The following is a 15,053-nucleotide window of genomic DNA, read 5'->3' on the forward strand; positions in this document are numbered from 1 at the left end:
TAAGGTCATATAAGGCATTGGTGAGGCTGAATTTAGAGTATTGTCTACAGTTTTGGTCACCTAGTTACAGGAAGGATGTAAATAAGGTTGAAAGAGTGCAGAGAAGGTTCACAAGGATGATGCCGGGACTTGAGAAGCTGAGTTACGGAGAGAGATTGAATAGGTTAGGACTTTATTCCTTGGAGTGTAGAGGAAATGAGGGGAGATTTGATAAGAGGTGTATAAGATTTTGATGGGTATAGATAGAGTGAATGCAAGCAGGCTTTTTCCACTCTGGCTAGGGGAGAAAAAAAACCAGAGGGCGTGGGTTAAGGGTGAAGGGGGAAAAGTTTAAAGGGAATATTAGAGGGGGCTTCTTCACGCAGAGAGTGGTGGGAGTGTGGAATGAGCTGCCGGATAAAGTGGTAAATGCGGGGTCACTTAACATTTAAGAAAAACTTGGATGGGTTCATGGATGAGAGGGGTGTGGAGGGATATGGTCCAAGTGCAGGTCAGTGGGATTAGGCAAAAAAATGGTTCAGCACAAACAAGAAGGGCCAAAAGGCCTAGTTCTGAGCTGTAATTTTCTATGGTTTTATGGAAACTCCACACAGACACTGACCTGAGGCCGGAATTGGACCTGGCTACCTGGAGCTGTGACGCAGCAGTGCTAACCACTGTGCCACCCATTGACCAGAGATTTAATGGGACAGCCACAGAAATACACTAAAGCCTGACATGATCCAGGACAAGACGATCATTTGTCTGGCACCTCATCAACCATTCACTGTCTCTATCACTGACACACATTGGCAGCAGTGTGTACCACCTACAAGATTCACTTCAGTAACTCACCAAGGTTCCTTCGACAGTACCTTCCGAACCCATGACCTCTACAACCTAAATATTCATGGGCAGCAGATGAATGGAAACACTACCACCTGCAAATTCCCCTCCAAGACACACTATACTGTCTCGTAAGAAGTCTCACAACACCAGGTTAAAGTCCAACAGATTTATTTGGAATCATGAGCTTTCAGAGCGCTGCTTCTTTGTCAGGTGAGTGATCCTGCCTTGGAAATACATCTTCGTTCTTTCATCATCACTGGGTCAAAACCCTGGAACTCCCTTCCTAAGAGCATCAGACATGTCCCCGGATTGCAATAGTTCAGAAAGGCAGCTCACCATCACCTCCCCAAAGATAATTAGGGATGGACTTTGACCATAAAAAGACAACTGATAGGGAGAGAGGTGGCCACAATCAAGGATAATAAATGACTCAAATGGTCAAAAACTGCACCACAACAACAAGGCACAGATGGGGCGGGTGGTGAAGAAGAAGGAAATTGGCGAGTGAAGAAGGTGGAGATGGGGAGGGGTGTGGAGGGGAAGATTGAAGGAGTGAAGGAGGGGGAGATTGAGGGAGTGAAGGAGGGGGGAGACAGACATGCACATCCAACCTCCTATTCAAGGATTGTAGGCTCCCTGCATTTGCTCAGCCACTGTCAAGCTCCCACTCCAAATTTCTAGAGTACCAACCTGAATCTTCAGCACTCTGAGAAAGTTCTGGAAGTTTACGCAGTAGCCTGGCAGGTTCCTGGTATTCCAGATCAAATGGAAAGACACGCTCATAAGTAGGGTTGGTCTGGAATATCTGCGTCTGGTTGCCAATGGCGATGGTGTCACTGTACAGGGATGGGCGCAATGTTCCATCCTCCTCCAGGATTCTCCGCGGAGCCTTGGGAAACAAGCAGAGTAAATAGAGCAGCACAGATCACACCAAGCAGCTATCCCACTCCATTTACACAGCACTCAGCTGCAGAGCAGGAAGCTTTGAGGCACTGAGGCCAACTCAAACTGCAGCAGAATGGGGATGGATGCTGTTACTGGGAAATTCCACTGAACAGGCACCTCACAGGAGAGAAGGGCACATGGGATTCAGGTGTGGGCAGGCACAGGGAATGTAAAAATAGGAGGCACATGGATCGGAAAATGAGGTGGGGAAGAGATGATAGAGAGTATGGGAGAGATAGTGATGGGTACAAACAGTATCATGCTGCTGAGGAGCAGTGGCCAGGCCCCGTTACTGAGGCGGGGGGGGGGGGGGGGGGGGGGCAAGAGGGCGGCAGCTGGGCCCCGTTAATGGGGGGCGAGGGGGGCAGCAGCCGGGCCCCGTTAATGGGGGGGGGGGGCGCAAGGGGGCCAGCGGCCAGGCCCCGTTAATGGGGGGCGAGGGGGCCAGCGGCCAGGCCCCGTTAACAGTGGGGGGGGGGGGGGGGCAGTGTGAGAGGCGGTGCCCGGGCCCCGTTAACGAGCACAGTGGAAGGTTGATGACACACCTTCTCCAGGATCCTCTTCCAGTGCTGTCTCCACAGGATGACAATGATGATGATGAGGAGGAGGAGGATGATGGTCACCAGACAACCAATCAGAATGGAGGTATTGCCATCATTGACATTGTCCTGTCTCTGCTCATGGTGGGAGGAGGAGAGCTTCCTGTGGGGAGAGAGAGAGAGAGACAAGTACAGCTGTGAGCCACGTCCAATCCTTTCCCAGAACTGAACACACAGAGAGAACACATCCACACATTATGCAGAAGGGACAGCAGAGAGAGCTAGCTTGGGGGCTTGGGGGGGACGGGGTGGTGGTGTGAAGACAGAGTCTGGAGGGGAGGGGTGAGAGCCAAGTGAGGGGAGGTGATGGAGAGAGGGAGCTGCACGAGGGGCAGGGGAAGATACTGTGGAGGGAGTAGATACAAAACAATGATGTGGGAGCTGCTTACCGAGAATGAGTGTGTCAAGGCTGCTGGCAGTGTGGGCCTGTGTGGGGGTTGGGGTGTTTTTCAGGGTCACATTTGGTGTGGGGCTGGGTCCTGAGCCGAGACCGAGGCCAGCATTGAGCCTGGGAGTACTCCGAGCCTCTGGGATTTGCAAAGTGTCTTCTCTCTGGGATGGCTGAAGGTGCTCCAGAGGACCCGTCGCCCCAGTTTCTGCCGAAGATCAAATTCAAATCACACAGCAGCACAATGCCGTCACAGCCTGACCTGCTGCCTAACCGTCCGCAACCCCCCCCCCCCCACCCCGACCTCCTGCACTCCCCCCCCCCCCCCCCCCCCGCAACAACCTTCTATGCCCTCCCTCCGCTCTCTTCACCCTCCCCTCTGACCTCCAGCACCCTCCGCAATTCCCACCCCACACCCTCCACAATTCCCACACCCCCCCCACCCAAAATTGCAATCCCGGTCCGATAACATCACTGAATCCTGATCTGCATATTGAAAGGGACCTCGCAAACTTCCTGTGAGACTGGAATTAGAGCGAAATAACTGGCATCATGTTAACTTCCCCACACGAGTTACAATCGGGGTCCTGCTCGGCTCCTTACCTACGACTGTTGACTGGAAAGAAATCTCACTGAACAACATCCAGCGATCTGCAAAGTAGAACCGGCAACGGACTGCCTTACCCAGCCGCTGCCTCAGGGGCACCATGACAAAGCGGGCACTTGGGTTCTTGTCATCCATCACTGTCGTGACACCCACCCATTCCCGCTCCCAGTTCGCCACCAGCTGCTGTTTGAAGGAGCACTGAACCTGGTGGAATATCTTCACTGACTTTGTGTACAGATTGTTACAGTGCACCTGTGGGAGAGACAGAGTCAGTCAGGGACAGAGTGAGAGTAGGGTGGGGGCAAGGGAGACGGAAGTGAGGGGACAGAGAGAGAGGTGGTGTGTGAGCATGAGGGGAGGACAGAGGGCAACAAGGAGCACCGCCTTCAGAGACAAAAATCACAGATTAGACAGAGAAAGAGGGAAGCAGATACAGTGAAATTGTATAACAGAAAGAGACAAATAGAGAAAGTAAGTGAGAGCAAAAGAGATGGATAGCCAGGAGGATAAAAACAGTGGATAACAAAGATAAAGAGCAAGTGACAGAGGGAGAGCATGTGAGGCAGACAGATTGCAACAGTGAGTGTCAATAACAGAGAGGCAGGCAGATGGAGAGACATTCTGATGAAAGGTCATCCAGACTCAAAACGTTGCCTCTATTCTCTCCTCCACTGCCAGACCTGCTGAGATTTTCCAGCATTTTTTGTTTTTGTTTCAGATTCAAGGATCTGCAGTAATTTGCTTTAATTTTCATATAGATGCCTTCAGTGAGAGGGTGAGATAAAGACAGAGACCAAACAGAAAGAGAGAGAGCGACAGACACAGTCAGAGGGAGGAATCTGAATTCAATCTGACCGGGTTTGGGAGTGGGGTCTTGTACAAGGAAGTGACATCAATGGGGTATTGGAAAGGCTGAATTGGCCTGCCTACATTCAACTTTAATGTTCAGTTGAGAGCGAAGAATGTGTCAAACTGCAGAAAGACAACGGAATGTCATTCACTAATCAGCAGGAGGAGGGAACCAAGCAGAGATAAATAAGCCAAAGCAAACAATACACCAATTACAGGGTTTACAGGCAGAGGATTAGCTTTCTGAACCTGATCCAACACAGTGCCTCAGGAGCATGAGTTCTGTGTCAGGCACATATCTTGGATAAAGACCTACAGGTGGGCATGGCAGAATGCACAATTTTGCTGCCCAAAAGCAGGTCTGACAGGAGTGAACAATGGCATGTTTGTGAGGGCTGAACAAGGCCAGTCAGAATGAGCAGGTATTCTGCTCTGATACCATACTTACCTCCCACTGATGTGTCATACTGACCGCTCTAGAGGTGTAACTGATTGCACACAGGCAGCAGCCAAGACACCTTCACAACACCCTGGTGTCTTTGGCAACTGCAAGAGTTTTCACTCCATCAATGTGCAGTTTGTATAATCACAACACCAACATCATGCACGGTTTGAACCAGGTTCCTAGGGGGCTGCCTTCACCTAGGCATGACCAAACCTTGCTGTGCTCTTCACATCTTGAAGCAGTGTGTGTGGCTGGCTCCTGGGAGAGAAGGCCATTGTCTGAAGATGTAGCTGATGGCACCCCTTTGGAGCCACAACAACGATGTCCCGCAGAGATTCAATTGAACTGATCAGACAATGCAGCTATCCTCTAGCCAGCAATCGTGCTGTTGAGGGTGTGCTCCAAGGAACAAATTTGGGAGCACCCTTCAGTATGCACCAGAGCCCCTACTCAGCTGGTGACCTGGTTCAGTATGGGGCAGGAGTACGGGTGTAATGCCACTTCAGAGAAGAGGGGGGCAGGGACTTGAGGTGGCATGAACCCAGCAGCGATGATACACATTGCTGCCCAGGTGTGCCTGGGAACACCTAATCTTCACTTAGACTGAACTCATTCACCCATCTGACAACCAGATTCTGAAAACATTTGGTGCCTGCAATCCCCAACACAAAACTACCTTACAATGGTCAAAACATCCCCATCAGAGAGCCACTGCTCATCTTTTAGTCTTGTTGTCCATCACAAGTGCATACACCTTTCATCAGCAGTGGGCAAAAATGGGCCATCCAGGAAGACAGGAAACAAGATTGAAATCTTACAGAAAAACTACGTACAGGTTAAACAATCTAGCACTGTCAAACATTCATGAACACACCTTTGTCAAGCTCTAAGCCTTTACTCTTCCTTGCACTTCAACAAGGTGCAATCCCTTCAGTGGAGGGAGAGAGAGAGAGACAGGCTACTCAGATCCTGCTCTGACCGAGCGATGCTCTCACCCAATGGTCGCTCGGTTTGGTAACCCACAAGGGCCTCAAATAATGTTTCAGCTACAGCCTCAGACACCAGGATGCATGCGCACGTGTGTGTGTGCGGGGAGGTGGTGGGTGGTTTCTGCTGTCCTGTCCAGTACGGGAATTGTAGTAGGCGAATCACTGTTGACTTCTGATGGGATTCTCTGATTTTGGGGCGATTGAGGCTGGAAAATCCTGCCCTACATCCCTTTGGCCGTCTACCAGCTGAGAATGGCCCAAGGAACTTGGGAATGTCGTTACTGATGTAATGTAGGAAAGGCAGGAGCGAGACAGGCAGCTGGCCTGGGGGGTTGGGTAATGAGGCACAGAGATTGTGGCGGGCAGGGGCTGACAAGCAACCAGTCTGATGCTCACCAACCTTCATGGCAGAGAAGTTCCTGCATTGGTCGAACTCGAACTCCAGCTCCACGTACTGCGCTGTGAAGGTGTCGTTGCTCCAGCCGACATAATCATACCCAGGCCAAACACGGTGCTCATGGCTCTCAGTGAAATCATCCAGTCCCAGCACTCCATCTGTCAGCTGGCCCAGACCATCGTGACTGCGCCTGCGGGAGTGGCATCAATGAGACTTAATACAAGATCACACCAAAGAAAACCCCCACCCTGACACCTCACTCCACCTAACCACTGGAGGGGCATCGCCACCTGGCTGGGAGCCACATTTACACTTACTGTGTAAGTGATGGCTGCTTACCAAAGCTTCTGTCCCTGATGTCAGAGAGAAGAAATACTGTACCCAAAACCAACACAGCCCACTGTGTAGAGGGGGATGCTCACTCTGCACGAAGCAGACATTAGCAGAGTAAATCCCCCTGTGGTAACAAGTGCATTCAGTACCTTTATCTTATCAAATCATATCTAATGTCTGGAATTTGATCAGTATTGGATTAAAATGCTCCATTATCACTTAAATATTGTAACAAAGAACCTCACCTGGAGTCCTGGATTCCGTCATACGTGGAATCATTGAGGTAGACAACTGCTGCCCCTGGCTTTCCAATCGTCTGTCCCACTGGCCCACTATAGGAGTACAGGCCGTCTAGACACAGAACAAGTAAATTAGGTCCACATGTGGAGCTGGTGGCTCAGTAACAAGAGCAAGGCAAAGAGCAAGGGAAGTCTAGATTAAACTGCACTTATTTCAATGCAAGAGGCCTGACGGGCAAGGCAGATGAACTCAGAACGTGGACAATGGCTTAAGGAAGGGGCAGCTCAATGTTCCAGGGTACAGATGCGATATGAAGAATAGAACAGGAGGTAAGGTGGGGGAGGGAGTTGCACTTTTAATTAGGGACATCATCATGGCAGTACTGAGGGTGGATACTTCTGAAGGTTCGCCCACTGAGTCGAACAACTCAGTCGAACTGGGTTGAACAAAGAGATAAGAGAGAAATCATTTTGATAGGATTGTATTATAGGTCCTCAAACAGGCAACAGGAAATTCAGCTTACGTGTAAGGAGATTACAGACAGCTCCAAGAAAAATAGGTGGTAATAGTAAGGGATTCTAACTTTCCCAAAATTTACTAGGACAGCCACAGTATTAGAGGGTTGGATGGAGAGAAATTTGTTGTGTATTCAGGAGGAATTTCTCATTCAGTATATGGATGGCCCAACTACAGAGGGGGCAAAAGTTGACCTCCTCTTGGGAAATAAGGAAGGCCAGGTGTTAATGACCGACCACGTTGGGACTAGTGACCATAATTTTATTAGTTTTAAGATAGCTATGGAGAACAATAGGTCTGGCCCAAAAGTTACAAATTCTAAATTGGGGCAAGGCCAATTTTGATGGTATTAGACAGGAATTTTCAAAAGTTGACTGGGGGAATCTGTCAGCAGGCAAAGGGACATTTGGGAAGTGGGAGGCTTTCAAAAGTGTTAACCAGGGTTCAGGATAAGCACGTTCCTTTTATAGAGCGAAAGGCAAGGCTGGTAGAAGTAAGGAACCCTGGATGACTCGGGATATTGAAGCCCTGGTCAAGGAGAGGAAGCAGACACATGACATGCATAGGCAGCTGTGATCAAGTGGATCCGCTGACAAGTATAGAAGGCAAATGAGAAGAGTTAAGAGAAATCAAGAGGGCAAAAAGGGGATACGAGAGTGCTTTGGCAGATAAGGCGAAGGAGAATCCAGAGAGCTTCTATAAATAGATAAAAAGCAAAAGAGTAACAAGGGAGAGAGTAAGGCCTGTTAAGGATCGACAAGGTCATCTACATGCGGATCCACAAGAGGTGGTTGAGATCCTAAATGAATATTTCTCATCAGTATTTACTGTTGAGAAAGGCATGGATGTTAGGGAACTTGGTGAAACAAATAGTGATGTCTTGAGTGTACATATTAAAGAGAAGGAGGTGCTGAAAGTCTTAAAGCGCAAAGTAGATAAATCCCTGGGACCTGAAGAAGTATATCCCAGGCCGTTGTCGGAGGCTCGGGAGGAAATTGTGGGCGCCCTAGAAGAGATATTCAACAGGTGACTGCCTGAAGATTGGAGGGTGGCAAATGTTGTGTCTTTGTTTCAGAAGAGCTGCAGGGGACAAGCCTGGTGAGCCTAAAATCTGTAGTGGGTAAGTTGTTAGAAGGTATTTTGAGAGACAGGATTACAGGCATTTAGAAAGGCAAGGACTGGGGTTTCGAACAGTCAGCATGGCTTTGAGAGTGGAAAACCATGTCTCAAGTTTGATTGACTTTTTTGAAGGGGTAACCAGTGAAGTAGATGAGGGCAGTGCAGGTGATGTTATCTACATCGACTCTAACAAGGCCTTTGACAAGGTACCGCATGGTAGGTTGTTACATATGTATAAATCTCAAAGATCCAGGGCAAGGCAGCCAAATGGATACAAAATTGGCTTGATGACAGAAGACAGAGGGTGGTAGTAGAGGGTTGTTTTTCTAATTGGATGCCTGTGACCAGCAGCGTGTCTGAGGGATCAGTGCTGGGTCCACTGTTATTTGTCATTTATATTAACGATTTGGATGAGAATTTAGGAGGCATAGTTAGTAAGTTTGCAGATAACATCAAGATTGGTGGCACAGCGTACAGTGACCTAGGATTGCAACAGGATCTTGATTAATTGGGCCAGCGAACTGACAAATGGTGTTTAATTTAGATAAATGAGAGGTGATGCATTTTGGTCAATCAAACCAGGGCAGGGCTTACTCAGTTAATGGTAGGATGTAGGGGAGAGTTATAGAACAAAAAGATTTAGGAGTACAGGTTCGTAGCTCCTTGAAAGCGGAATCACAGGTGGACAGAATGGTGAAGAAGGCATTCAGCATGCCTGGTTTCATTGGTTAGAACACTGAACACAGAAGTTGGGGTGTCTTGTTGAAGTGATACAAGACATTGGCAAGGCCACACTTGGAATACTGTGTGCAATTCTGGTCACACTATTATAGAAAGGATATTATTAAACTAGAAAGAGTTCAGAAAAGATTTACTAGGATGTTACTGGGACTTGATGGTTTGAATTATAAGGAGAGGCTGAATAGACTGGGAATTATTTCCCTAGAACGTAAGAAACTTGGGGGTGACCTTATAGAGGTCTATAAAATAAGGAGGGGCACAGATCAGCTCGATAGTCGATTTATTTTCTCAAAGGAAGGGGAGTCTAAAAACTAGTGGACATAAGTTTAAGGTGAGAGGGGAGAGATACAGAGGGTGGTGAGTGTCTGGAACAAGTTGCCAAAGTTAGTAGTAGAGGTGGGTACAATTTTGTCTTTTAGAAAGCATTTAGACAGTTACACAGATGAGTATTGAGGGATATGGGCCAAATGTGGGCAATTGGGACTAGCTAAGTAGTTAAAAAAAAGGCAGCATGGACAAGTTGGGCTGAAGGGCCTGTTTCCAATGCTGTTAACCTCTATGACTCTATGCTGAATGTTTGCACAGGCAGTGCAGAAACCTGCCTGTTGTGTACTATTAGTACATCAGAGTTTGAACAGTGACAGCTGGTCTAGCATTTCCCAATGACAGATGTTAGGCTAACTGGTCTACAGTTTCCTGCTTTCTGTTTCCCTCCTTTCTTGAATAGTGCTGTTATATTTGTATTCTCACTGCTATAAATCCTACAGAAACTAAAGCACAGAACTTAGAAACCGAGGTAACCTGGAGACAGGTACAGAATGCTCAGAATGAACCCACAATTTATTATGATTCAATGAGCCTCCCTACTTCAAACTTTAACCCACAGACCAGGAATATTGAAGGAGACGGACTCACCGATCCAGACACAGCCATAGAGCTCCAGCCGCATACATACACTTGATGGCTGCTCAGTCATTGGGATCACCCGCACATAGCGAGCAATGATTGGAGGGCGCAGGTCTTTCAGAACTATATCGTAAGTGTTAACATTTCCAGAAATAATCTGCAGGATGAGGATGTGACAGAGGTTAGAGGGTGCAAAGTGGGAAAGGGAGGGAAATGAAAGTGCCTGAAGCTGCAGAAAGCAGGGCTTTTCATCAAAGTTTATTATGCTGATCCTGTCCCCAATGCGGCCAAAGTTTATAGATGGCATGGAGGAACAGTGGTTAGCACTGCTACCTCAAAGCACCAGGGACCCAGGTTCGATTCCCAGTTTGGGTCACTGTGCATGTGGAGTTTGCACATTCACCCCATGTTTGCATGGGTTTCCTCCAGGTGCTCCAGTTTCCTCCCACGGTTCAAAGATGTGCAAGTTAGGTTGAATGGCTAAGCTAAATTGTCCTTTAGTGTCCTGAGATGTGAATGTCAGAGGGATTAGCAAGCTAACTATGGGAAGGCTCTGGGGATAGAGTCTGGCTGGCATTGTACACTAAGTGTACAATGATTCACTAAGCATCAGTGCAGATTCGATGGTCTGAATGCCCTCCTTGTACACTGTATATTTTCTACGGTTTATTATCCTGATCCCAATCCCAATCTGATCAAGTTTAACCTGATCCTTACCCCAGTGTTGATCTATTCTCGGTGTCTCAGACTGCTCAAAGCGGTGGTTAAGTGCTGGTAAGATTCAGGAGGCACATTCCTCACCTGCTTCCCCTGACGGTCCTTCCAGGTTATCCAACGCCTCCCATCCCGACTGTAATCCAGCTTGTAAGCACGGGCAAACTCGTTGCCACTTCCGTAGGCATGGCGCCCCTGTGTACCAACCAAGGTGATGAAGTGGAGCTTGTGGAGGTCAATTTGCAGGTATTCCACACTGTCAGGGTACAGCAGGTCGACTGGACACCAGGCTCCATCAGCCCTCTCATTCTCCAGTCTGAAAGACAATGCAGAGCACTTGCATGACTGCACCAGCAGGGGTCAGTAAGAAACCATATTAACCCAGCAGCCGCAGCCAGGATGAACTGCCACTAGCAGTTTACACATTCTATTGCACAACAGCCAGAAAGGAAAACACATCCCCTAACATTTAAACAAGCTGATTCCGTCCCCGCGCCCCCCGCCACAACCCAAATCCTCCCCCACTCCATCCCCAGTATCCTCTGCAATTTCAACGACCTGGGTCCTGTTCCAAGTGCACTGGCAGACTATCGAGAACAAAACCAGGTCAGCATTCGTTAACTTAACTGTAGGCAAAGGATTCGATTGTGAGATCAACAAAGACACACTCGCGACTGCCCCCATCCTGAGAAACACTGGCACTCCACAGATACACTGGCACAATAACTGTCACAGACTCCATCACCCTCATGCACCCAAAACCTCGCCAGCAAACTCACCCTCAACCTTGCCTCTACTTTCTCAGAAGACTAAGGAAATTTGGCATGTCAGCTACAACTCTCACCAACTTCTACAGATGCACCATAGAAAGCATTCTCTCTGGTTGTATCACAGCTTGGTATGGGCCCCTGCTCTGCCCAAGACTGCAAGGAACTACAAAAGGTTGTGAACGAAGTCCAGTCTGTTACTCAAGCCTGCCTCCCATCCATTGACTTGTCTACACTCTCTGCTGCCTCGGCAAAGCAACCAGCATAATTAAGGACCCCACGCACGCTGGATATTCTCTCCCCCACCTCCTTTCGTCAGGAAAGAGGTACAAAGTCAGAGGTCACATAACCAACCGACTTAAGAACAGCTTCTTCCCTGCTGCTGTCGGACTTTTGAATGGACCCACCTCGCACTAAGCTGATCTTTCTCTACACCCTAGCTACGACTGTAACACTATATTCTGCACTCTCGTTTCCTTCTCTATGTATAGTATGCTTTACCTGTCTGTACATTGCGCAAGTAACAATACTTTCCTGCATTTTTCACATGCGTGCGCTCACATACATCCATGTGCATGTACATGCATGCACACATGCTTTAGAGAGTCACTTGCAAGGAGCAATCACAGGAATATCCAATGACACGGGACAGTTGTAAAATTCCTGCAGCAAAAAATGAAACCACTTGTCCTGACTTGACTTGTTCATCAACTCCATCACCAGACTGACGGGCTGACAATATTCCCTTTCTGAGCTCACCATCTCACCCAAAGGTTGGAATGAAGGAAAATTCCAAGCTTGGCTGCAGAGGGAGGGAAAATCCTGGCTGGGGTTTAAGGAATAAAATGCAGACAGAAGCCTGTCTCCAGATTAACTCAACCCAAATGCCCCAGCCCTCAGACCTGAGGGGAGAGCCAAACCACATTTAATAATTGCACAAAGTGTGGTGATGAGCAGGGCAGCGCTCACCACCGAATTTAACTGACAGCTTTTCTAAATAATAATTGGAGATATATATTAATGTTTTAAGCTTAAATGCAGACAGTACGAGTTAGAAGCTTGCAGCTGATGCAAAATTCACAGATTACATGGTAAATAGAGCACAGAAATAAACTGAGCCAACCAGTTCCTGTTCAGTTCAGCTCCACTCAAACCTCCTCCCATCTTTTCTCATCCAAACTATCTTCACAACTTTCTATTCCCCTCTTCTCACATCCTTGTCTACTTTCCCCTTAAATGTAAAATCTTCAATCCAACTGCCCCCAGCAGGGGGGGGGGGGGGGGGGGGGCAAGGCTCACACCCTCCCCGCTTCCCGTAGAAGTGAGTCCCACAATCTTCCCTATCCCATTTTCCAGTGGTTGGGGTCTGTCGCCTTGCACGATATGGTGTGCCAAGCGCTCATCCAAATGCTTCTGCCTCTCTCACCTTTTCAGGCAGTGAATTCCAGATTCCCACCACCATCTGGGTGGAAATGTTTTTCCTCAAATCCCTTTTAAATCTCCTGTCTCTTATCTTAAATCCCTGCCTCCCGGTTATTGACCTCTCTGCTAAGAGGAAAGATTTCTCCCTATCTATGTCCCTCATCATGTTATACCTCAAACAGGTCCTCCCTCAGCCTTCTCTGCTCTAAGAAAACAACCCCAGCCTAACTAGCCTCTCTCTTCATAGAAGAGATGCTCCAGTCAGGCAACACCCTGGTGAATCTCCTCTGTGCCCTTTCTTGATAACCTTTCATATTTTTAAAAGCCTTTCTAATTCCCACCCCTGCTGATGTCTAAGTCCAGAAGAACTCCCAGAGCCCAAGCCTCTCCATCTGAGACCATTTCATCCCTCCCAAAAAAAGACTCAGACTATCAGTTCTTTCCTGATACTACCTGTGGTATCTTCCTTGTAAATCTTTCCTGCTCTCTCTTTTTATAACATGTCAACCAGAACTGCATGTAGTACTGATCTAACCAATGTCTGGTGCAGATTTAGCATGGAGCAAATGCTGTTAGGAAGAAGCTCCAGGATTTTGATCCAACAACAGTAAAGAAACAGCGATAAAGTTCCAGGTCAGGATGGTGTGTGTGTACAGACAAGAATTTGCAGGTGGTGATGTTCCCATGTATCTGCCACGCTTTCTCGGTGGTGGAGGTCACGGGTCTGGAAAGTCCTGAAGATGCTGATTCCTGCACTGTTAGTGACTATACCTCAAAAGGACCTCATGGGCTGCAAAGCGTTCAGGAAGCATCCCGAAGCTGTGAAAGGTGCAAGTCTTTCATTCCCAATGGTTGGCAAGCTGTCTGATGGTTGCTGAATATATCACTCATGCTCATTTACTTGTTAAAGTCTCCTTTTTGAAAGTGAGGGAGATGTTCCTGAGGAGGCAAAGGATATTTCCCACCTTCCTCTGATCAAACTCACTTCCTGTTGTCTGATTTTATTTGGGCTTTACCTGTTCTTTTTTACTTGAGGTTTTACTGAGAGAAATAGTCTGGAAACCTGTTGATTCTTAAGAATCACAAGAATCATAGAATCTCTACAGTACAGTAGGGGGCCATTCAGCCCAGAGAGTCCGCACCTACCACAATCCCACTCAGGGCCTATTCCTGTAACCCCACATATTTACCCTGCTAATCCCCCTGACACTAGGGGAAATTTAGCATAGCCAATCAACCTAACCTGCACATCTTTGGACTGTGGGAGAAAACCAGAGCACCCGGAGGAAACCCACGCAGACACAGGGAGAATGTGCAGACTCCATACAGACAGTATTCCAAGGCCAGAATCAAACGCGGGTCCCTGGCGCTGTGAGGCAGCAGTGCTAACCACCATGCCACCCCTAAAGTCGGAAAACCTTTTACAAAGATTCACAGGATGGAACAATGTCGAGGCAAAAGGCCACGTGATTGGGATGGGTTAGAGAGAGGTATGAAAGGGTGGGATTGCTGTCTGTGTTCTTGTATACGTGACATCATGGAACTGTATTTCTCTATCAGGCATCCAAGCCAGAGCTTTTCAGCTGGTGCCAAGGGTCTGATATATACCTTCATCACAGCCTCAGAGAATGTGATGACGATGGAACGAAAATGGAGACTGAAACAGTCGCTCATCAGAGGACAGACATCCTTGCTGAAGCACAGGGCTGGTGGGGGGGGTGGTGGTGGCGGCATTGGTGTTGATCTTGTTGTTCTTATTGGGGTCAGGGTGAAGGGCCAGAGGACTGCCCAACAGATACCCAAGGCACTAATATCTATTGGGATGGAGGACTGACACACTCACTCACTACGCAAGGGCTGTTATGACTAGATCCCTGATTGAATACTCACCTGCCAAATCGGGCTGCGGTTGATCCATACCACTCATTGGAAGCAGTGATGTCTTCATCTGGGATGGTGCCATCCTGCATTCCCAAAGCATAACGGCACAGGCCTGTGGGAATAAAGGACACCTCAGTAACAGCTAAATGGTCTCCAAACTGGGGAAATACAATAAATCCCAGTGAAGTAAACATGACCACTGTGTTGGTGTGCTCTATCAAAAAGCACCAATTGCTACAGAACTAGTCCAAATAGTTTCTTTTTCAGGCAGTGCATTCCAGACAATAACAGCATTTTAACTGCCCTTGCACAGTGCTGGGTTTAATGTTACTGGATTAGTAATCCTGAGAGCATTCAAACCCCACCA

General features: G+C 48.0%; 1 protein-coding gene across 1 annotated transcript in view; it reads right to left on the reverse strand.

Moving 5' to 3' along the window:
• The window catches only part of ddr2l (discoidin domain receptor family, member 2, like), a 48,819-nt gene that overhangs the window by 13,157 nt on the left and 20,609 nt on the right, over positions 1-15,053 (reverse strand). The window contains 10 exon segments of the mRNA XM_080211921.1: positions 1,519-1,717; positions 2,319-2,449; positions 2,452-2,475; positions 2,762-2,968; positions 3,364-3,619; positions 6,051-6,237; positions 6,626-6,731; positions 9,912-10,059; positions 10,704-10,932; positions 14,696-14,798. Coding sequence (XP_080068047.1) covers positions 1,519-1,717; positions 2,319-2,449; positions 2,452-2,475; positions 2,762-2,968; positions 3,364-3,619; positions 6,051-6,237; positions 6,626-6,731; positions 9,912-10,059; positions 10,704-10,932; positions 14,696-14,798 — 1,590 coding nt within the window.

Source organism: Carcharhinus amblyrhynchos, chromosome 25 (genome assembly GCF_965287045.1).
Source record: "Carcharhinus amblyrhynchos chromosome 25, sCarAmb.v2.hapA, whole genome shotgun sequence".
Taxonomy (NCBI): Eukaryota; Metazoa; Chordata; class Chondrichthyes; order Carcharhiniformes; family Carcharhinidae; genus Carcharhinus; species Carcharhinus amblyrhynchos.